Source organism: Aspergillus bombycis, assembly GCF_001792695.1.
Source record: "Aspergillus bombycis strain NRRL26010 chromosome Unknown contig00002, whole genome shotgun sequence".
Classification (NCBI taxonomy): Eukaryota; Fungi; Ascomycota; class Eurotiomycetes; order Eurotiales; family Aspergillaceae; genus Aspergillus; species Aspergillus bombycis.
Genome location: NW_019170004.1, coordinates 513,920 through 537,586, shown reverse-complemented (window position 1 = coordinate 537,586; position 23,667 = coordinate 513,920). Strand labels below are relative to the sequence as shown.

The window sequence follows — 23,667 nt, the reverse complement described above, 5'->3', positions numbered from 1 at the left end:
CTAAAAGACGCACCACGTGACCCTCCGATACGTTTTTCGTCGGGTAAAGTCGCAGCCCCCGGTTCTGGAAGCCGGAAAGACCTTCCATCCACTGGGTCCCGATCTAATCTTGGAACACACCGTCAAGATCGAATCCCCCTCCTCCAGATTTGGCTGCATGTAATCCAGGGGTATACTACTACTAGTACTTAGTAAGTATATCCTGACAAAAACTGGAATTGCGCCGATTGGATCACAAGAGGTCATGGGTTGCTTTGTGGGACTAGAACATCATACGGCTAAGGTTCAGGATGTCAATAATAGATCCATCCATATCACCAGCCCATCGGTTGAATCGCCTATTCAGGGAAGAGTAGATCCTCACGTTCCCGACGGCTACATTGGCTAGTGGGAGACTAATTGAACAGGTCTAGACACTAAAGAAATCATAGTCACATTGAGATTTCATTGACGTGATCTATTCCGTTTTACCCCTTTTTGTCATCAATCATCATTGAAACCCGTTTTTCCTTTTCCTTACTTTTCCTTTTTCTTTCCTTGTATGTGCCCTAGCCGCTCCTGCCTTGGTCATCCATGTGGATAGGTAGATTTGAAAAAACTATAGCCAAGTGTTGACTGGCGTCAAGCGTGTCCTTTTCGCCTTCCATCCAAGGCCGAGGCGTGCTGATAGCGCCTCCCTTATTGAGCAGATAATAATCCTATATGACACTGTAGGAAGGAGTTGTTTGACGTCAAGATAGAACGAAGTCGGGTGGGCCTGTTCTGACAAGATTCTAGAAAAGTCCATCCTGCCCAAAGTGATAAAGCGCCAAACTCCAGTTTTGCCTTTGCCGTTTTTTTCGATTCTGAGCGCCAAGTTTATGCAATTATATTCTAGCCAACAAAGCATGAATGACTGTTCGGGGGTAGATTAAACAGCAACCGAGACATCGCCGGTAGCTGGGGTTTCGTCTCCTCGCGCAGAAGACCACTTGTTCTTCCGGTCTTCGGAATTGGTCTCTCCGCGAGCCCTCTGCACTCGGATAGGGGTGCCCCAAGGACCCTCCTGCCCATTCAAGGCATTCATGGCCGATTGTGCCTCTTCAACGCTGCCGAAGTCAACGAACAAGTAGTAGTGGTCACCGGGCTCGAAGCGCTTCGCGGGGTGGGGAGTGAACAACTTGCTAATGTTCTCACTAGCAGTCAATTATGTCAGTATCATCAGGGAATCAGCTTTCCAGGGAAGAAAAGCATACAGCTTGTAGTCCTTGAAGAAATTTGTGATATTGCTGGAAATGTCTTCTTGATCGGTCAACCGGGGAAGACCACCAACATAGAGCCGACGGCTGGAATCACTGTTGGTCCTGGCAAAGGTAGGAGCATCGTTGCGGCGCCACCGGTCCATAGTGAAAAGCGAGGTCTTGCTATCAGAACGAGGAGATCCGTCTGTCCGCTGCTGTTGCTGTTGCTGTTGCTGGGAGCGCTCGCTAGAAGACTTGACCACACCCGGCTTAATCTTAACCGGACGGCCAAGCATGTCGCGACCATCCAATTCGTTCATGGCCTTCTCCGCCAACTCCTTCGATTCAAGGTCGACGAAGCAATATGAAGGGTTACGACCGGTGAATGGGTCAATGGCAATGTCGATCCGCTCGCTATGAAGCACTCAGTCTGGACCCATCTTTACACAGTATTTCTCACTCGTACATTGGAAACTCGGCCGCGGTGAACAGCGCTTGCACATCCTCCGACTTGGCAGTGTAGGGCATGTTGCCCACATAGAGACGGCGTCCTTCGGAGATAGCTTGAGGGACATGAGGGCTGGGTCTGCTGAATGCAACTCTCGATGTATTGGTCTTCGGACCGGGAGACCCCGCGCTCTGCGCACTGGGGCTCTCCTCACCCTTCACACGCCAGTTGGGGGAATGGAAGGCACGGCCTGTCGTTCTGACTCCATTCTGGAAAGACTTGACGGGAGCTAAAGACTCATTAGTTAATCATGGAACATTGTCATCACTGCTGGATCCAGCCCGGAATGAGTAACCCCGAGGTACTTTCTCCTACATACTTTGTTGCTGCGGGACAGGACTCTCAGGAGCGTCGACCATTTTGATATATGTATTATTGGATAGTAATATGAACAGGGTATGTAAAAATCGACCTGAACCACCAGAAAAAAAAAGTTAGCACATTGATGCGGCATAAAATTTATATATTTCCGGAAAAGACAATGAGAACAATAATCAGCGCGGATATCTTACCGTTGGAAACGTACAGCGAAACGAAATAAAAGCTATGCAATTAAAAGAATGAAAAGAAGATCTCGTCGGCCCAATAGTCCAAAAGGTATCTCGCACAGGCGAAAGCGATATAGAACAAAAATCACAAGCAAGTGCTGATGCCTACTTCAAAAAATTGCGGATTTACTTTTTTTGGGCGCTGCGGAAGGCCTACATTACAAACTGCGCAAACTATGCAAACCACTTATCATGGTCCCTCCGTCTGGTTGGTCCATTAGCGAAGGGGCGCTAAAAACTGCATATAAATTCTTGTGGTATCGTCCGTTTGTTTTTCATTTTCTTCCTTTGTATCACACCCTTTCTCGCAGCTTTTTGCTGGCGATGAACGCTACCGGGGAAATTTTGACAGCGGTTCAGGTTTCACCTGGTCGCTATGGACTGCCTACTTGGGCAAAAATGCGTGATCAATTATGATGGACTGATGCGTTCCTTCGGACTCATGCTTATTGTGCCTTTGATGTCAGGCTCGGATGAAAAAATTTTTCTCGACCGAAGGCTTGGATCGAGAAATGAAATAGTTCACTATGTTTTCTTTTTCCTTTTTTCTTTTATTTTCTGTTTTTTTTGCCGTCACAATACTTCGGATGATGAAGCAAGATTTCACACAGACCTGTTCCGAGTATAATCCATGCGGATCAATAATCGTACCAACTGCTGTCTGACGAAGTTCCCCTTTATACCCCATATTGTTCATAGTTGGAATTTTATAAAATGCATCTATCCTAATTGAAATTTGGAAACTTATTCCAAGAATGTGTGCATCTGTTATACAATTTGATCGGAACTTAGTCTGGTATTCTAGTCTTGCCACACGACCTAGCTGGATAGACGAATAAAGGGCCCAGATGTAGATGGTATCATAGTTGTCTCGCAGCGAAATTGAAAAGGTACAATACATGTCATAACGCATCTCGAGCATGTGAACATAACAAATCGTACACTATACACACTGTCCTCATCCTGCTCATAGAGTGTTGTAACCAGCTTCTGGTGGAACATTAAATGCATCTTCCCGCTCATACAAGACCTCCGGCCGCACGTTCTGGCGTAAGATATACCTTTGGAAGAAATAAGGGATTTGCCGAAGTCCATATGCAGCATGAAAAGTTGTGGAAACGGAGAAAACCTGGTCTAACTCTTCCAGTGTCTTTCCTTTTGTCTCAGGCATCAACAAGAGTATCAGCCACCAACCCACAATGTTCCAGCCTGCGTACCAACTGAATGCACCTTGCGGGGTGAACGTGCTGCGAAGAGATGGCCATGTAACAGCAAGTGTGAAATTGAACAACCAGGTCGTCGCAGTGGCGAGGGCCATGCCATACGAACGTATGTAGAGTGGGTAGGCTTCGGCTGAATAGGTGAATGGCACAGGGCCTTCTCCCACAGAATAAACAATGCCAAAGAAATATAAACCCAGAGCGATACATGCTAGTCGCGCCGAGCTGTGAGTTTCTTGTGGAATCCAGAAACTGAAGCCGGTGAAGAACATGGAAAGTGCCATCAGAGGGAATGTGGTAAGTAGCAAGTTACGACGGCCAAAAGTATCAATAGTGTACACTGCTGGAATGGCAAAGAGCCAGTTGATCAGACCCCAACCTAGGGATGCCGTCAAGGCGTTCCGCTGATTTGTTGCTTCTAAGAAGATCTCGGAAGAATAGTAGGCAATTACATTGACCCCTAAATAGAGAACGTGTAAGTACCTGACGAAGACTGACCATGTTGGATTCATAATGCTTATAGCACATACCACAGAACTATATCATGGTTAGCGTACTCAACAGAAGCATAGGTTCTATGCAATTGGGAACACACCTGTTGCAGAAACATGACCAACTCAGACGCTACCAGGGCACGCCGGTTGCGGGGAACGGTGATCATCTCGAGTACTTTATTCTGGCCGAGTTTCATTCCATTTTCGGCCTCCAGCAATGTGTGCATGTAGAAGAGGTCACGGGCAGCTTGGATCTTGTGAAACCGCAGGCTACACATTGATCGATATGCTTTATCGTGGCAATTCCGCGCCATATACCAACGAGGTGATTCTGGACAGGTAAAAACAAAACAACAAACCAGGATAGCTGGAAGCATAGCAGAGCCCACCATGAGACGCCAGTTGAGGCCTGTGATCCCCACTGGATCTCGTACTTCATAGAAGACAAGGTCCGCGGCGTAGCCGAACATGATGCCGAACGCAGTCCACATCTGCCACTGCATTACCAAAGCACCGCGAATGACAGGAGGGGCTGTTTCAGCGGCATATATTGGGACTGTCGCAGATTTCGGGCCAATACCAAAGCCTAACACAAACCTGGCAATGAACATATGCCACCAGGTGTTCACAAACCCTTGCCAAAGGCAGGCAAGCGCAGAGAAACAGCAGGTGATGAAGATGGTCCCCCGACGGCCAAACCAAGCATTGAATGGCACTGTCAGCCAACAGCCGATAACAGCACAGCACAAATAAGGAGCAGAATTAACCAATCCGACTAGCCAGTTAGACCTAGAATCATCGTCCCCAATTCCAAATTGGTGTTTATAAAAGATTTGGGCGCCATTGACGACAGTCTCATCTAAAATGCCGATTCACTGTCAGCTCACCACACCTCAACATATGTATAAATGAGAAGTAGGTATGTTGATAACGTACCCATTCCCTGTACTGCTGCAGCCAGGGAGCATAGGGCGATAACTAGGTACATTGTCCAAGGCTGGGACCAACGATTGGAGAACTCCTTCTGTAGAACTTCCATTTCATCGGGCCTCAGGTCAGGAACTTGAGTGAATTTCTCCGGTACTTGGGCCAGAATAGCGCCTATTCCAAAAGCACGGATATCTTCTTCACCTCCTATATGATGTGTGACAGCGAAGTTGATGCCTTGTCTGCGCAGTTCCTCATAGGAATACCCAGCCAATGGATTTGCCAGTTTGGCGTTGATGTTGCGCCTTGCACGCTCTGCAGCCGTTGCTAAGATACGCCGTGGCATTACATTCTCGTTTCTTTCCATATGCTCGGTATCGCCTTTGTGTGGAGGGTCCGCAAAGGGCCCTATATCCTCTTTCCCAAACATCGTGAGTACATGTGATTGACGCCTCTATGTATTTATCCTGCGAGCGGAACAGTTGTCAAACAAAGCTAAAGGGTGAATTGCTTTAAGTTGAAGAGATTTGAAAAGAAAGGCCTAAGCAACGTTGGAGGTGGGCACCGAGATTGCAATAAGAATGGCAACAACAGAAAGAACGGACAATTTTGGAATCGGAAACGGTATAGTCGATAAAAAATAACCGTGGGTATGGCAGCGGTTGCTCAGGTGCACCGCAAGCTAACAAAGAGCCAGAAGCCACTATGAAGTCTAAGATATTGAGACATTCATGAAACATAACCGAGGTCCTATTTGGTATACAACAAACTCCACAAGCCGGTCACCCACGTGGAGGAACGTAGTTTAACTTCTCAGTTTCACAGACGACGAGAGAGATACACAGTGGAGCAGATAAGTAAAAAAAAGCCGCTGCGAGATGCTGCAGCAGCTGTGCGGGTATTTGAAGGTGCCCGGTTAGTATGGAGTTCTTCGCTGACACGAGGCAATACTCTCACCGGGCCAGAGTGATTCAGTGGTCATGGTGGTTGGGCCTCTGTCACTGCTATCGGAGGCTGATTCTGATTTTGCTTTGTTTGCGTGGAGCGTGAGTGCCTGTGTGCCCGAATGTCAGCCCTTGTTGATTGGAGGAGGCTGTCTGGAATGGCTTGTGTTGAAAAGGCGGGAAAAACAGACAAAGAAGGCAGTGAACTTTGTATTTGGCCCAATAATCGCCGTTTAAGGAGAACTTTAAGAGGCTGGCAAATCTGGGGTCGGCCTATACGAGTGGCTGCTTGGCATAATCTGGTCTGTGTGACTGAGGGCCGTTACTCGCATTGGGTCTTCATGCTGCGGACTAGACCGCGCCTTGTACAAGATGGAGTACGGAGGAGAGGTCATTGTTGAAGGTCGGACCCCTTTCCAATAATGATTGTACGGATAATGAAACCGGGGGAGAATAGTGTACAAAGGCAAGTAACTTCTGTGGCTTAGGTTAAGGAAGGGAGGCAAACTTAACAGCCGGTAAGTTAACCATAGCACTGGGATTAACCTAACCTTACTATAAGTAGTACTACATACCGACTGAGACAGATCACGAGGCTGATTGGATGATCTGCGCAACATTAGTACCTAGTCTCCTTTCTTTCTCTCTTTCTTTCTGTCTTTCTTTCTGTATTTCTTTCTTTCTTTCTCTTCTTATGTTGATACTCCAAGTTTGCACATCACCAACTGGGAAAGATGTCTCATGATCAAACAGTCACCGTCTATTTTAACAAGACCATCCTTGAGTGCTCGGCAAAAGTATCTAAAACAGATTAGTAGTAAGGTGGTATTGCCAGCACATCAGCAAATGACTTTCCATTTATGTTTTGACCCATCAGCGGAGGTCATGTGGACTCAGCCTTACTGATCGTCGCCGGACATAGATGGCTGAGTGATGGCTTAGATTGTGGAGGATATTGAATATCTTATAAATGGCCGAGAAACACATGCTGGTTTTTTTATATATTTATTTCCTATTATGCCACTGCTACCGGGACTAACTGAAGCATTAGTGTCGATCTATCGTATCTTTCTGACATCAGCTTGTGAGTTGCCTTACCACACCCTCTTTCACACAGTGAAGTGTTATCTCGTGACATACCGTATTCTTGTCGATTGTAACTATCGGACTGACAATACTCTCGGACACATTGACGCGCTCATGGATGAGTATATTTCCCTTAGTGACCTCTTAGAATGATCATCTTTCAAGCGCGAAAATGGGTTCATTGTAGAGGCCCAGAATGCCAAGCTTGTTGATCATCGAAGTCCAGCTTTTGGAGTATTAGAGGGAAGATAAATCGAAGTAATTCCTGTCCCTACTATTGCACCCCACCACGATTGTTCTCATTCTCGCCCGCTAGACCTGTCCCATCCGCATAGCCTAGCTTTCATACTTTATACTGCAAGAGGTACGATGCTCATAAGGTTAGCTACAAAAGCCTGTATGCTTCAGGGATCACCCCCTGATCAAAGCTAGTGGACAACAAGCTTCACACCGTTAAGGTGATCTCTCATGGACTCCGTAAGCTGCTGGAAGCGACAAATAATAGTAGAATCCATGCTAGAAAATGGCATTCTCAGTGGTTATAAAGTTGATACTTCATGACACCCTATTAATATATGTTTATGAAGGGGACTACGCGTAACTGCATATATTTGACCGACTAGTTAGTATTCGAAGAGCGTAAATTATAGTATTCCATCTAGGACAAGTAAGGGACTACCTCCTACCTGTCCTATGTGCCTTATAGCTTCCACCCCTCGCCCTCGCAATTACCGACATCAAAGCATGTACAACCCAAATCGTAGTACATTGAATAACTCCTAAGCAAGCTTTGCATCCTTTGTTTCTAAGTGGTCAGGGTCTATAAGCAGTGCGAAGGCCACTTACTCCAGCGTAAACGACCCAAAATCTGTAACCGGTTTTGCCCATCCTTACAACGAACAAATATTTAGGGATATATTGAATTCCGAGAAGATGACTTTGAGACAGAATATCTTAAGGAACAACTACTCACAAATACACGGTGTTTTAATCCCGAATCGCTTCCTAATGATCTGCGCCTATTATGGAACCCGGCAAACCCGTCCGTCGGTTGTACAGACCCATACTAATAATTTGCGGGGTAACACCGTCGGCTACAGCACCTTCGAGCGTCCCGCGCACGTCGGATACTGCACCCCCCATACGCCTTTCCACTATTAGTAGTAGAAACCAAGATTAACAATCAGGTCTGCTTCCGATATGCGGGGCGATGGCTTCCGTTCGGATGCAACCCATACAAGCAGCGGCAACTAAGCTAACAACTTTGAAGCTATCATGAGATACAGCAGGGGAGATCTGCTGTATTTGCCATTACCAGCAGCTATACAAAACATCTTCAATGGCCATCTCCCCGTTTTTACCAACTTGCTAACAGAACGACAAAGAGAGCGACTCAGAGCTGGTTTCCGATAATTCTAGCCAGATATACTACCAAGCTCATGGTGGACCCAAACACACCAGAACCCACTTTCCCCACACCCAGCAGCAACCGTCGGTAGTGAGATTGACGATGAGCAAGTTCCACGCAACCATACGTACTCTCTATACCTGCTTTTCCCATCGGAAGTGCGGTACACATCCGCTATAGCCCGCCCGTTCAAATGATATAAAGCTGTCGCATTCGACCAGTTTAGCTCTCATCATCTACACCCCCTCATCTTCTTGTACAATACTTATATCCGATCCCAAGTCCCCTCAAAAAGCATACTTCCACCTTTAGAACACCCCATCCCCAAACCGAGTTCAACAACAACCAACTATGCTTGGTAAGATCGCTCTTGAGGAAGCCTTCGCGCTTCCCCGCTTCGAAGAAAAGACCCGCTGGTGGGCAGGCCTCTTCTCCACGGACGCCGAAACTCACGTCAAGGAAATCACCGACATCAACAAGATCCGCATTGAGCACGCAGACAAGCATGGCGTCGGCTACCAAATCCTCTCATACACAGCACCTGGTGTGCAGGACATCTGGGACCCCGTAGAAGCCCAAGCGCTCGCCGTCGAGATCAACGACTATATCGCCGAACAAGTGCGCGTGAACCCCGACCGATTCGGTGCTTTCGCGTAAGCCCCCTACCCTAATCATCATAAAGAAAAACATCCTTCAATACAATACTAAACAAAACTATAGAACACTATCAATGCACAACCCCAAAGAAGCAGCTGACGAACTCCGCCGCTGCGTCGAGAAATACGGCTTCAAAGGCGCCCTGATCAACGATACTCAACGCGCCGGCCCAGACGGCGACGACATGATCTTCTACGACAACGCAGAATGGGATATCTTCTGGCAAACCTGCACAGAGCTCGACGTTCCCTTCTACATGCACCCCCGGAACCCCACGGGCACAATCTACGAGAAGCTCTGGGCTGATCGCAAATGGCTCGTGGGTCCTCCTCTTAGCTTCGCGCATGGCGTCAGTCTACACGTTCTCGGCATGGTCACGAATGGCGTGTTCGACCGTCATCCCAAGCTGCAGATTATCATGGGTCACTTGGGTGAACATGTTCCCTTCGATATGTGGCGGATTAACCATTGGTTCGAGGATCGGAAGAAATTGTTGGGTCTTGCTGAGACGTGCAAGAAGACGATTCGGGATTATTTCGCGGAGAATATCTGGATTACTACCTCTGGGCACTTTTCGACTACTACCTTGAACTTCTGTATGGCGGAGGTTGGATCTGATCGGATTTTGTTCTCGATTGATTATCCCTTTGAGACTTTCTCCGATGCTTGTGAGTGGTTTGACAACGCGGAGCTCAATGGGACGGATCGGTTAAAGATTGGACGGGAAAATGCGAAGAAGTTGTTCAAGCTTGGTTCTTACAAGGATAGTTCCGCTTAGATTGTTAGATGATGTTTTTATGAATGTATTCCATTTCATTAATAGTAACTTATGTCTCATTGCAAAGGGTATTCGCTTAGATATGGCTAAATTCCATGGATTATCCCGTGCGCAACGCTGTTCCCATCCATCCCTTCAGTCTGTCGATTATTATTCTCTCATGTTCGTAAATTCATAGATACGTAGGGCTTTTTATTTCTTTTTTAACTCTCTCTTTGCCTTTCTTTTTGTTCTTTCTTCGTTTCCCCTTTTCTTTTCTGACTTCCATACGTTGAAAGGAAATCATTGAGAGGGGCAATAGGAAGAGAAGAGCAAAGAAAAGAGTAAAGCCTGATCATAAGTTCTCACCAGAAAATATATCCTCATCAACCGTACTAAACTTGAATACGGGAGTCAACGTGCCACTGTCCAGAACTCTGTCCCTGCCCAGGGCAACTGCATCTGAGCTCTGAACTCAGCCATCGCACGAGCCTGGGCCCGGGAAAACTCCTGCTCCTCCGCCTCAGCACAAGCCCTCCTCTCCGCCTCTATCCAAAGTTTTTTCAGCTCCATATTCCTCTAGATTTCGCACTGCCGCTGGTGCTCCTTCCACTCTCCCTCCCAGATCTCATACGAACGAGGCAGCCGATCCATGATTGGATCGACGAAGCGGCTTTTAAGATCGAGGTTGATAGTGATGATCTCGTTGTAGTTCTCGATGGCGCGGCTCAGAACGTCCCAGCCTGCAATTAAGAGGCGGGCGAGATTGTCACGCTCGATGTGAAGCCCTTCTTCGCGGAGAATTTGTCGATTGCGGATATTGAGGAAGTCGCTGTACACGTACGTGTCATACAGATCTTGGAAGACATCCAAGAGGTGTTTTTCCAGCAGGCGTGGCTTTCGGAGGCTTCTGTGATCGTCGTTAGCTCAATGAATGCCAAGGGTAATAGCTAGAAGAAGGGCTTTTACCCGATGATAACCCGGGCCGTCTGTCTAAAACGCTGATAAACGTTGAGATCCTGATCCTTTGCGATCTGTATGATCCAATGGAGGACCTGCTGTGAGATGCTGAGCTCACTCTCTAGCTTTTTGTCAAGCCAGGCAATATATTGAACCATTGGAATCGCCAGCTCTTGGACCTCTCCGACGACGGGAGCAGCGAGAAATTCCTTAGCGCGAGTACCGTCGGGCTTCACGTCACGACGGAAAAGAATCCACTCCATGCGGAGGATAATGTTGGTCATGACAGTAAAGCGTCTTTGAATGTCTTCCTTCATGTGGTCTGCACGAAGTATGATCCTCATCTCTTCGAGGATGTTAAGCTTTCGCTCTTCAGCTTCATGAAGGCGACGCTGCATCTGTGGGTTACGAGTAGGCTTTGGTGTAGTGCCAGGTAGAGGCCTTCCCGTTCCGATAGGAGGTTGAAAGTTTGGGGTGGGATGCTCATCTGGCATAGCCATTTCATCAATGGAGAGCGTCCTCCTGGACACCTGGCTGCTACAAGTGCTTCCAGGGAGTGGCATGGAGGCCTGCAGCGAAGAGAAGTAAGCCTGAGCTACGTTATGACTGCCAATAGCCCCAGGCAGGGTATGCTGAGAGGAGTGGAAGCTCAGTTCACAGTATTGGTTGTTCTGCTCATCGCGAGTCCTGGTATCACTAGTACCAGAGATGATGTGTGACACAGATACAACCGGAGATGGTTGGCTCAGAGCCCTTTCCGATGAGTCATTACTGGCAGAAGACGATGAACCGGAAAGGATATGTTTGGATTGGATATTGGCCTTCCTATCCGCTATAAATTGAGGCACAATGGTGGATATGGGGCCTGCTCCAGAAGCGACATCTTGAATAGAAACATCATTGGATATGGCGGGCATCCGATTAGAAACTTTGTTGGGATGGGCGCCAGTGTCGTCAAGGGAGACCCAGGCCTGAGAGGTAGAAGTCATGGATGCGCCCTTGTCGAAGTCGGCACGGACAGATGTGGCAGGCGAGATTTGAGAGATAGGGGTTGGTGCCGTATTAGACTGGCTGCGAACAGTAGTATCACTATGGAGAGCGGAGTGTGATGTGAGAGAAATGCTGGGCTTGGCCTGTCTGGAGTGGCTGTCAGTTGTGACAGGACAGCAACGTGAGTTGCAAGAGGGGAGACTGTAACAGGGATACCGGCACCAAGGTTTCTCATTCGCACGGACTCTTCGAACACCTTTGCGATAGCATTATTATATGCCTCCTCGAGGTCCTTGTCGATGACCGCCGGATTCTGCTCGCATGACTCGTAGTAGTCTGGAAATGGCTCGGTGGTTGAAAGATCTAGTTCAGAATGGACAAGAAGCGGGGTGATTGGGGGGCTGGAGCTGCCGTGAATGCTTCTTCTTGAGCTTATGTTGCTAGACAATGAGCTCAGAGGGCGACCTTGATCTCCGTCAGAGTCGGACTGTTTATGGAGATCCAATTGGGTATGCGTCGCGTTTGCAAGCATAGAGGCAATCCTCTCTTCGTCGGAATGTTGAATCTCAACCTGAGAAGTTCTGTATTTGGTTCTCGGTGAGGCCTTATTCTTCAAGAAATTAAAAGTGAACGTATGGAGGCTAGAGATATTCTTTTTCGCATTCGCCAGTATATATTGGTCCTCCATCCGAGGAGACCAGCGGCGCTTCTTGGTGAAAGATACCTGAGGGCTCATGATATCAAACATCGTCGAAGAATAGCACAGCAGACTGTATCTGATGGATGAGGTTCAGAGAGGAGTAGGAAGAAGTTAGGAAACTTGAATGGTCAAAGTGTGGCACATTTGAACTGGTATGAAATTCTTGAAGAGGTTGGGTATGGGGGGCATCGAGAGACATAACATAAGATACAGGCATAAAGGGAGTGTCCTTTCGATAATATTGAAGACCCCATTCTGACTGCACACTCGGTCAGAAGATAGTAGATTCATGTAGAGTGTTATTCACTCTTGGTGGGTTGTGTCCAAGTGTTTGGGAGTTTGCCGCCGTCTGCAGTGAATATCTTTCTGAATCCCTGGTTAGGCAAGTAGCTTCTTCAGCAAATTCCCTACTAGCAACGTGGCGGTTTTTTGATCTCTATAAGATACATCTACCATGTTGGGCAACGGAGATGAGTTAGGATCCTTCGGTGTTATTTTCAAGTAAACATCATATCTGCATATTAGTCTCTATGAAGAATTTAACACGAAGTTCAAGGACTTGCTGTATTCTTTGCTGTGGCATAAAACACTTAGCATTCAAGGGGAGGAGCTATCTTCCTTGTGCGGATGAGGAGGGTTAAACAGAATTCCTGGTTCTTCATGAGGATAATATAGTTCGGAGATCTCCCTACTCTAGGAAGGCTAGATAAATGGCGTGTATGGGGAGTACTTCATCAAGCTTTGTTGTTAATACAATGGCTAGGCCACCTTGTCTATTCCTAGGTTGCAACAGGCTATTAGAAACAATACGTAGATAATTGGAGTTCATCGAAGCTTCTCAAGATTTTTATTATTGTCAAGTCATGAATTGAGTCTGCTTGAGAGAGAAAAAAATAAAAAACATTGCACGACGTCTTACGAGGACACATTGGTAGCTACCGTCAACCTTAACGCTTTCGAGGAAAGGGTAAGCAATTTGAAAAATTACCACTCAAAGAAGCTTTGTCTCCTAGTTCAAGATGTAGTATTAAGCAGTTTGCCAACAAGGCGCTCAGTCAAGAAAAGGGTTTTTTTTTTTCAACGATAAATTAAATACTCCTACAGAGATATGTAGTTTTTGATTAGAACCAGGAGATCCGGAGCGGTTCTAGAAAAGGAGAACTCGCCCATCCAGATGCCTCGAACATGGATAACCGCCCTGGGGAGTGGCCACCGAAAGCCCTGCTACCTTTGTTCCGGGAGGACGAGGGAGACGACTGTGTATGATAGGTGGAAGTAGACCAGCAAGTCAACGCGTTTTAGTCTGCTGTTCCAATACTTGGTATTCTACGTAGTCCCGGCCTCACACTAGGTTAATGGCAGTATAAATAAAGGAGGATACATGCATCTAATACTCGGAATTAAGCGGTATTAAATAGGTAACTACCATTGTTAGATAGTACGCAATTGCTATCCCTTTTTACTAGATACTTGACAAGTATAAAAGCACCCTATAATTCGCCGTCTCTATTGGTTCTCTTCTCAATCTACGGAATACATATCACCACGCCATTCAAGATGGGTATATGTACTACATTAAAATACCGCCAAAATGCCGTATCGGCAAAGAAATATGCTCTACTAGTACTGATGATGACCAAGTTCATGATATGCAAAACCTCAGGTCACGACATGATACAAGAAGCCAAGCTATGAGGACGATGTTGGCGCATTGACGGTTTAGCCTTGTCATTTGGACGGCGCGGATGGCGGCGTAGTTGAGGCTGAGATAAATCGCTAGTAAGGTGAGTAAAGCTATCCAGGCTGTTGTGAAGCCGGTGACGTGAGAGACGGCCACGGAACCGACCTGATATAACGAATAAAGAAACCAATATAGTCAGCATGGCATGCGAATGAAATAACCAGTGAGTGATTCAGATAGGCAGACATGGCGACTAAACCCCTCTTATGGCTTACAAAGACATAATAGATTTGATTTGCTATGTTTGATTCAATCTCGGATATCAGTCTAGACAAACTATTTGCGCACAAGGGCGACGACTCCTGCTTCATGAATGACTTCAGATCCTCTCAATTTAAGACGAAGGCGGATGACCGACGGGGTGGCGAGATGGAGTAGCCGTTAAATGAGAGAGCTTCCACAAGCGTCCGGCTAAGACACTTGTATTTTCACTGTATTAGCTTTCTGGGTGTTTAACTTCTCCAGCCAACATCAACATAGGGCATTGATTGCCGGAATTGATATTTCCGTACCCCATGAAGAGTACCTTGAAACCGTGCAGGATCCCAATGGATTCGGGGTTGAAACATCAGCAGGGTGTCGGGCCCATATCCCGGTAATCCTGGAATCTTTAACGCTGCAGCAGAAGGCACAATGTCTCAACCAGGGCATCATTCCCGCAGGAATCGATAAGCGATTCGGCCAGAGAGATTTGAGTTCCGGTCCACAACCAAATTACCCTGACTTAGCCCCGTTCACTAATACTGAGTAGTAGACATTCATGGTTGAACTGCTACTATCGAGGGGACCCAGAATTGATCCACCCATGTTTAACAGACCTTATTCAGCCCCTTCGCCACGCATATATCCATAGTCAATATCGGTCGGTACTAGTATTGCCTAATAGTTACTAAGTTGCTGTTCTGATGATATCTGTAGTCTCACTTTTCTAGGAAAGATCTCCGGAATCGCGCTGTCTTATATTAAGTTATATTAGGGTTTGTCACAGTCAGGGGTCCGCTAAAAGCTTACTAGAGCCAATCAACTGATAAGCACACCCTTCCTTTCGGCCCAGTTCTAGTTTCGAGTCTCGGCATCTTCGCCAACAGAAACCTTGACTCTGGCGTAATTTCGGGGTGGAGGTCGGGAGAATGACCCTTGGTCTTCAAGGCGTGGCGATCAGTTCAATGAGGCAATTTTAAGCCTATTGGAAACTTCGGTTCCTAGACATTCTGCCGAGCCACTTTGCCTAGACTATTCCTGACGGGTCGGGACTTCACCGGTGGATGAATTACTCGGCATGCCGATTCTGAATAATACCTTAATAATGTTGAATTTGATCCACTTTGCACTCTTCGCTACCAGAAAGATGTGCACTAAAGATTCTTTAGGATTAGCTCGAATGTTCCTGACAGTAGTGTGTATTACATCGTGCTCACTGTCGATTGCAGAGTCATACCCTGAGTATGAGAACGAACCAACTTTCCTTTAATTCAGTCAAAGAGAAAGGAGCGGGTACCTGGGAGTGTAAAACTGTACTGGCATGGTTAACGTGCGTTCCAAGTTTTCGTATGAATTATCAAGCCTTGCATTACTCGAGAGCATACCACTCAGGGATAATTACACGAAGGGACCCTAAGCTCAATCTTATCAGATCAGCGACGCCCACAAGTTGCGGTAGAATTCCGCACAAGATTCGATGAATGGACCCACTAACATAGGCTGATAAATCCATGTCTGCTGAAACATTAGCATGCTTACAAGTTGCTTATGGATCAGTAGTAGCTTCATTACTAGAGGGGGGCCAGGATTTGCAGACAACTTCGTTATGATGCGATTCATTCACCGAGCCGTTAGTATCTAGCAGTAAGGTGGATAGAACCTTTGAATTAGGCTGAATTTTAGAATACTATGTATTATATATATAGTGGCTGATGCCAGCCCATTTGTAGAAAGATTTTCAAGGTGGACAGAGACTGACCCTTGACATCCAAACATGCTCTTCTCGTTGACACTCCTTAGTGCCCTGTCGCTGGCCACGGCATCACCGGCTGGACGGGCCAAGAACACTACGGCATACGACTACATCGTTGTGGGAGGCGGCACGAGTGGTCTTGTGGTTGCAAATCGCCTTTCTGAGAACCCCGATGTCTCCGTTCTCGTGATTGAGGCCGGTGCTTCTGTGTTCAACAACCCGGACGTAACCAACGCTAACGGTTATGGATTGGCCTTTGGCTCGGCCATCGACTGGCAGTACCAGTCTACCAACCAGACTTATGCAGGAGGTAGCCAGCAAGTTCTGCGCGCTGGTAAGGCCCTTGGAGGAACCAGTACGATCAATGGTATGTTTCTATAGTGAATCTTTTAGTCGGCATGGTCCACTGACAACGACAGGAATGGCCTATACCCGCGCCGAGGATGCCCAGATTGATGTTTGGCAGAGAATTGGAAACGAAGGTTGGACGTGGAAAGATCTCTTACCATACTACCTGAAGAGTGAAAACTTGACCGCCCCCACCAGCTCCCAGGTTTCTGCTGGCGCTGCTTACAACCCTGCCGTGAATGGAGAAGAAGGTCCTCTCAAGGTCGGCTGGTCGGGAAGCCTGGCCTCCGGTAATCTGTCAGTTGCTCTAAACCGTACGTTCCAAGCCGCTGGTGTTCCCTGGGTCCAGGATGTCAATGGAGGCAAGATGCGTGGCTTCAACATCTACCCATCCACCATCGACGTTGACCTCAATGTCCGTGAAGATGCTGCCCGGGCGTACTACTTCCCCTTTGATGACAGAAAGAACCTCCACCTGCTGGAGAACACTACTGCCAACCGTCTCTTCTGGAAGAACGGCTCTGCTAAGGAAGCCATTGCGGATGGTGTCGAGATTACCTCCGCTGATGGCAAGGTCACTCGTGTGCATGCAAAGAAGGAGGTCATCATCTCTGCCGGTGCCCTGCGGTCTCCTCTGATTCTTGAGCTTTCGGGTGTCGGAAACCCAAGGTAGGTGTTTCAGTGATGCTCAAACTCTCTCTATCCCTGCCTCTAACCCTCGTAGCATCCTCAAGAAGCACAACATCACCCCCCGCGTCAATCTTCCCACCGTCGGCGAGAACCTTCAGGACCAGTTCAACAACGGCATGGCGGGTGAAGGATACGGTGTTCTTGCCGGTGCCTCGACCGTGACCTATCCTTCGATCTCAGATGTCTTCGGCAACGAGACTAACTCCATCGTTGCATCTCTCCGGTCCCAACTCTCCGACTACGCCGCCGCGACCGTCAAAGTCAGCAACGGCCTCATGAAGCAGGAGGACCTGGAGCGTCTCTTCCAGCTCCAATTCGACCTCATCGTCAAGGACAAGGTCCCTATCGCCGAGATCCTCTTCCACCCCGGTGGTGGAAACGCCGTGTCCTCCGAATTCTGGGGCTTGCTCCCCTTTGCCCGTGGTAACATCCACATTAGCTCCAATGACCCGACTGCTCCCGCAGCTATCAACCCTAACTACTTCATGTTCGAATGGGATGGTAAGAGCCAGGCCGGTATCGCCAAGTACATTAGGAAGATCCTCCGCAGTGCACCATTGAACAAACTTATTGCGAAGGAAACCAAGCCCGGCCTCTCTGAAATCCCGGCCACGGCCGCAGATGAGAAGTGGGTTGACTGGATTAAGGCTAACTGTATGTTGAATCCTTTCTTGACTCCAAAGATAAGTCTGACGTGAATTCTCTAGATCGTTCCAACTTCCACCCCGTCGGAACTACTGCCATGATGCCCCGTTCCATTGGTGGCGTTGTCGACAACCGTCTCCGTGTCTACGGTACTAGCAATGTTCGCGTGGTGGATGCGTCTGTCCTGCCCTTCCAGGTTTGCGGCCACTTGGTTAGCACGCTTTATGCTGTTGCCGAGCGCGCTTCTGACTTGATTAAGGAGGATGCGAAGAGTGCTTAGTTTAATAGACAAAGCTAGATAATCGTAAGGATAATGTCCCGTCCAGATTCGTGCACCCCATGAAGAGGGAATGGTTTCGAGTCTTCGTCAAAATTAGGGTCCTCTTCTGTTGTTGTTATATGTATTATTAGTCTGCAACTTGGTAGCTGTTTGAATGCAGTGATCTTTGGTTACATAATTTGATACGGGGTATTTTTCTCGGGCTAAGCCATCACACGTGTAGAGTATGGCAAGCACGTGTCAACCTAGGTTACTGTAAATCACACTATAAGATTGAAGAGAACGAGAGATGCAAATCCTTCCCATGGCTGCAACAGCTGTATTAATTATTAAGTTACATAAGGTATGTACTGCATTCAATCGAAAACGCTCACTACTTGAAGCGCCTATACTGATCGAGAAGGTGCAGTTCGACCCTCCCCTTGAACGATGGCTGGTTTGTAAAGAGGAATACCATAGGAAGAACAAGACGCTCAGACCAAGGATCCAACTTCTCAGACATTGCTCAAGAGTTAACGAGGGTCGGGGGTTTTGTCCGCACATCGACTAATTGGCACGTCATTGAGAAGGACCGTGACAACTCAAAGTAGTGCGTGGAAATGACCTAGGGATCAAGCTGTTGACATGGAATGACGTGAAGACAGCAAATGGTCTTCCATGCGAATAACATTATTCCTCCTTTTTACGAACCTCGGGTTTCTCCGAAGACGGATTATTTTCCTCTTCATCCTCATCGTCAGGCAATGGGACATCCATGACGCGCTCCCCGGCCTTTTCTAGGGCCCTCCGGCTCCAGCTTCTTACGCCTTTATAGACAGCCTGGTCATTATTAGCAGAAGCATACATCACTCTTCATTGAGCACACTTACCCAAAGGAAACTGCAAACGCCAACCAGGATGACAACCCAAGTGATTGACGCTGCTCGGCTTCTACCTGTGGTCCTGCCACTACTGACCAAGCCACTAGGACGAACATGCCACCACTGCCAGGGTGACATGGCGACTATGGCTTTGATGAACGACAGAAAGCCTAACGACGCCAAACCTTTCACAAAGTGTGTAATCCATGATGCCTGCTTTTCAGTCGGCAAGACGCTAGACACAGTACTGGAATCCCAAAAATCAGAGTAGATGATGGTTTCCATGGGGTTGATGTAGAGGTTAATGATTGGGTCAGCAACAAAACCAAGGGTAAAAACAGTGAACATCAGTATCAATAAAGTCAAGCCAAGCTGCGCGGAAGTACTACTGATCCAGCGCGCCCATGTGAGACGTTCTAGCCGATACTGGAAGCCACAAGTTGGGCAATGCCAAAAATTCCTTTTGCTATAGCCCGGGTCCGCATGTCGCCATGCTTGGAGACAACCCTCGTGGACGTATCGTGAAGATCCTTTGCACTTGCAGGGACGTAGTAGTCGGCCGAGCTCCGCATCAGAAGACTCATAGACCACCCGTGCTTTGGGTTGGAGAAACCCAGGGATGTTATCGGAAGGAGGAAGGAAGGTAGGTAGAACTGTGTCTAGACAGATGCGACATACACGAGGTGGGTAGTGCTTCTGGGAAGACTCCGGCGGAGGGACAGCCGAATCATCATGTTGGTGAGTATCTTCAAACCTTTGGCCTGCCTCAGGATTGGGAGCCGTGGAAGAATTTGGCCACTGCCAGAGTGGCTCTTGACTCGGATTCATTATGGCTTCTGCCTAGTTTCTTTCGCGATTATGCGGTCATGTCACAGTGACCAGATCTACCAGCGACCTGGTGAGGGTGTACAATCGACTGTTTAGAAGGGAGTCGATTGAATGGTTGGGCATAGACATAGAACAGGGAGCAATTGGGAAGAGAAAGAGGAAAAAAAAAAAAGAAAAAAAAAAAAAAAAGGGAGAAGGTAATGAAAAGGACTACCGCGCTTTAAAGGTGAAGTGGGGAGAAGAAGATGATGGAAACGGCGCTAAGTGCTCGCCTAGCGTCACCGCCTTAGGCGCATCTTGGCATCGGCGCCTGAGGTAACCGACGTTAGGTAAGGTGCTGCTGCGTCAACAACCTGTCGCCTGCTCTGTCCAGAGGGAAGCTTCACTTCGGTCCCCACCACGACTTTATCCTATCTTCAAACCCCCTCATCTGTCTCCATACCTCTTTCCAATCGATCTTCAAAGCTTGCGGAGATAATCAAACGACCTCATGGCGGACCGCTATTCGTTCTCTCTCACCACCTTCTCCCCCAGGTAAGACGAGCTCTAGCTACATAGAGGACACCCGTCAGCTAACATTGACTTTTAGTGGAAAGCTGGGCCAAATCGGTAATATGAACTGTCTAAGGCTAATGATGAACATTTGCTAAATAAACTCAGAATATGCCTTGAACGCTGTCAACCAGGGCGTAACTGCGCTCGGAATTAAAGGTATCAGCGTTATCTCATAGCTTCCGCCCAGCCAGCTCAAGTAGTTGCTAACTTATCTTGCATTGACTAGCAACAAATGGAATTGTCCTCGCTACTGAAAAGAAATCGTCTTCACCGCTCGTCGACCCTTGCTCTCTTTCCAAAGTTTCCTTAATCACTCCCGACATTGGCACAGTGTACGCAGGAATGGGTCCAGACTACCGTGTACTAGTCGACAAGGCACGCAAAGTTTCCCACACTGGCTACAAGCGTATCTATAACGAACACCCCCCTACCCGTATATTAGTGCAAGATGTTGCACGTGTTATGCAAGAGGCCACCCAGTCTGGTGGTGTTCGACCGTACGGTGTCAGTTTGTTGATCGCTGGTTGGGATGAGGGCGTCGAACCTGAGTCAGGAGAAGCTCAGAGGGGCGACAGTGAAGATGAGCCTAAAAAGGCAACCGGCAAGACTGGCGGTATCTTGAAGGGTGGCCCGAGCTTGTATCAGGTCGACCCAAGTGGTAGTTATTACCCATGGAAGGCTACGGCTATTGGCAAGCATGCTACGAGTGCGAAGACATTCCTTGAAAAGCGTTACACTGAAGGTCTCGAACTCGAAGATGCTATCCATATTGCCCTGTTGACGTTGAAAGAGACCATTGAGGGTGAGATGAATGGTGACACAATAGAGATTGGTAAGTTTCAGAAACTTTATTGCCCAGTTTCGGGCCCAGACTGACTTAGTTTAGGTATTGTTGGCCCTCCTGCCGACCATCTGTTGGGTTTTAAGGGTGTCGAAGGTGCCCAGGGGCCCAGATTCAGGAAGTTGACGAAAGAGGAGATCGAGGACTATCTTACCAATCTATGAATGATTCAAGTATGGATATATTGGGCGGTTTTGGACCTTGTAGCATAATAGACATATGTCGAAACTTGCGAGGTTCCCATACATGCTAGCAAAGATTTTCTACGACAATTGATTGCTTAACGTACCGGAGCATATTGAGTTTATGACCCTGGACAACAAAAGTGACGGCACACGTAGGCGTGGCATCATGTCCAATACTGCCCATCAATTTTTGGAATGAATAAGGCTCTATAATTGCATGATCTGAGACTTCCGCTCTAGTACAGCGAGATTGTAATGGGCCAGGGGGTGTGTAGAGAGCTTTGGCTCTAACGGGTTGCATACTAACCTTCTGCGATCCAGGGTAGTTAATCTCTGGCCCGGATAGTTCTCAGGTAGATACCCGACTGTGTGAAAAGAAGGCCATTACGGAGAGTGGTCCGCCCCGACTGACAACCCCACATTCCCATGGTTCGGATATCTGGGGTATTACGTGGGGGAACGATTGAACTGAGCTCATCTGTTGGTCTGAAAATCATCATATGGGCGTCAATATGGAGTCCTGTTTGGTTTTGCGTCTCCAATAGAGTGTGAGGGGCCCGTGGTCTGTTCCAGTTGCCTGCCGTTCAAGGAAATAGACAGCTTAACGTATTAATGAGATAATATCTGTCTATATCTCATTGAAACCCTTATCATCACACTGGCTTAGAAATCGTAAATTGGCGAATTTGTCTGCCGCTTCTCCTGGCTTTCCAAACATACAAGGATCTGTCTTCAACAGTTTACTCTTTACTCTCATGTCTACTTCTTTCCCTCGACCTGCAGTTCTCTTTTATGATGATTTAGTGTTCTGCACACTTCCCGAATGACACACCAAGTCCTTGCATTGCCCTTCGGGTCGGCTGAGACCAAAAGAATGTTCCGCCCAATGATCAAGTCCGTTCATGGTAGCATCCAGGCTTATGTATTGAGAACATGTTTCATATTATCTATGGCATTCCTGAGAGATATGTCAGCTTAGTCTTACGGACCGCTCAACTCGCTATTTTAATAGGGATATTACGTTGTATAAGTAATGATGCAAGCGTGTTTGACACGCTGCAGAGACGTGAAGATCATCTGAAAGGTGCGGTTTGCTCTTTCGTAGTTACCAACTCAGGAGGGCTATCGGATACCCGAGCAAGTGATCATTCAAACCTTTCTACAAAGCAAATCAACTTTATGTTCAATTCTCTGAACTCAGCCTTCTTGATCTTCTTTCAATGCAAACGCATCCGGAATGCCAGCCCATATATTCCCTAATCTTCTTGGTCAATATCAGGATTAGTGAACTTTAATAAATCCGTCTCTTGGCATGACTCCCGGTCCTGACGCCGCGTGGCCGGCGTTTATGGTTGGAGGTGAAGCTATCCACATAGTACGTTTGAACGGTAAAATAAATGGATGTATCGAGGCAGTTATGTCTAGGGCTGATGCCTTTTTGAGTACCTAATATTCTTCGCTATTGAGCAGGACATCACAAATGCCCTGGGTTGAATGCGCGAGTCCCATGTGCCACAAAACACACAGCCCGTGCCAGGCCTCCATGCCAGTTCTGTGACCATGCAAGGCGAACTTTCCCAAGTGTCTGACACTTGAGTTCTGATTAAACACGGGAAAGAATTGTTAGATATGACAGGGATGGAGATCCAAGGGAACTAAGTCGCCACATATTCGGGATCAAGATAGGACTTGGAGGAAACGTCTCTGTGATACGATCGGCTGAAATCAACACATCGTGATACACTTGTTCCTCATGTTATCCACATAGACATGCGGGATGGCTGAAAGCGAGTTCTTTTGCATGTTCATGATACCTGGGCACGCTAGGGTACTAGTATGGTAGCCATGTGCCTGATTAGGGGTCCCTTGGCGTATCAATCGTGCCATCTGGATTTGCTTGTTTAGGCAACACTACCTTGCCACGGGCACTGCACTGGCAGCAATTTGAAACGGGTTGTTTTGGCCCGCGGGGAAACGCCGAGAATCGTACCAGATACGGTCACTAGTCTGCTCCTCTTGTCTTGGCCAAGTGAACCAACCCCGAATACTACCTTAGCAAGGGTTATTAGTTCATGCGGAATACGAAGCCACTGAATCTTAGTCCCAACTTGACTCCGGGGTATCGCCTCGAGCTAGTCGAGGCCACACAATGCCTTTATTTGGGAGGAGGAGGGAAAGACTCATCTAGAGCTTTCACATAACCTCGATATGATACGGTTCACCAGTTAGCAATCACTCTATTCCCACATGCATCGCTCTTTTGACATTTATCGTCTCCGCTCATTACCTCGGATGTTGTTGGTCTGACGTATAACATTTCT

The 23,667-nt window shown here is 47.5% G+C and overlaps 7 protein-coding genes across 7 annotated transcripts; 3 read left to right on the top strand and 4 right to left on the bottom strand.

Moving 5' to 3' along the window:
* Positions 1-910: 910 nt before the first annotated feature.
* On the bottom strand, positions 911-2,087 carry ABOM_000604 (RNA-binding protein; the record flags this gene model as incomplete). The annotated part of the gene is made up of 4 exons (XM_022527734.1): positions 911-1,175; positions 1,236-1,634; positions 1,687-1,957; positions 2,048-2,087. The coding sequence occupies 4 exons, from the start codon at positions 2,085-2,087 to the stop codon at positions 911-913; spliced, it is 975 nt and encodes a 324-aa protein (XP_022394333.1).
* Positions 2,088-3,243: 1,156 nt separating this feature from the next.
* ABOM_000603 (putative MFS sugar transporter) lies at positions 3,244-5,347 on the bottom strand (the record flags this gene model as incomplete). The annotated part of the gene is made up of 3 exons (XM_022527733.1): positions 3,244-3,979; positions 4,027-4,849; positions 4,927-5,347. The coding sequence occupies 3 exons, from the start codon at positions 5,345-5,347 to the stop codon at positions 3,244-3,246; spliced, it is 1,980 nt and encodes a 659-aa protein (XP_022394407.1).
* Positions 5,348-8,706: 3,359 nt separating this feature from the next.
* On the top strand, positions 8,707-9,790 carry ABOM_000602 (amidohydrolase family protein; the record flags this gene model as incomplete). Its single annotated transcript, XM_022527732.1, has 2 exons — positions 8,707-9,008; positions 9,076-9,790. 2 exons carry the CDS (start codon positions 8,707-8,709, stop codon positions 9,788-9,790), a joined length of 1,017 nt encoding a protein of 338 aa, XP_022394408.1.
* A 558-nt stretch (positions 9,791-10,348) lies between these two features.
* On the bottom strand, positions 10,349-12,455 carry ABOM_000601 (uncharacterized protein; the record flags this gene model as incomplete). Its single annotated transcript, XM_022527731.1, has 3 exons — positions 10,349-10,679; positions 10,739-11,818; positions 11,890-12,455. The coding sequence occupies 3 exons, from the start codon at positions 12,453-12,455 to the stop codon at positions 10,349-10,351; spliced, it is 1,977 nt and encodes a 658-aa protein (XP_022394405.1).
* Positions 12,456-16,135: 3,680 nt separating this feature from the next.
* Positions 16,136-18,077, top strand: ABOM_000600 (GMC family oxidoreductase; the record flags this gene model as incomplete). Its single annotated transcript, XM_022527730.1, has 4 exons — positions 16,136-16,481; positions 16,534-17,131; positions 17,187-17,806; positions 17,860-18,077. 4 exons carry the CDS (start codon positions 16,136-16,138, stop codon positions 18,075-18,077), a joined length of 1,782 nt encoding a protein of 593 aa, XP_022394406.1.
* A 669-nt stretch (positions 18,078-18,746) lies between these two features.
* ABOM_000599 (RING finger domain protein) lies at positions 18,747-19,765 on the bottom strand (the record flags this gene model as incomplete). Its single annotated transcript, XM_022527729.1, has 2 exons — positions 18,747-18,896; positions 18,947-19,765. The coding sequence occupies 2 exons, from the start codon at positions 19,763-19,765 to the stop codon at positions 18,747-18,749; spliced, it is 969 nt and encodes a 322-aa protein (XP_022394511.1).
* A 490-nt stretch (positions 19,766-20,255) lies between these two features.
* pre8 (proteasome core particle subunit alpha 2) lies at positions 20,256-21,325 on the top strand (the record flags this gene model as incomplete). The annotated part of the gene is made up of 5 exons (XM_022527728.1): positions 20,256-20,299; positions 20,355-20,374; positions 20,426-20,476; positions 20,547-21,152; positions 21,207-21,325. The coding sequence occupies 5 exons, from the start codon at positions 20,256-20,258 to the stop codon at positions 21,323-21,325; spliced, it is 840 nt and encodes a 279-aa protein (XP_022394512.1).
* Positions 21,326-23,667: the final 2,342 nt, after the last annotated feature.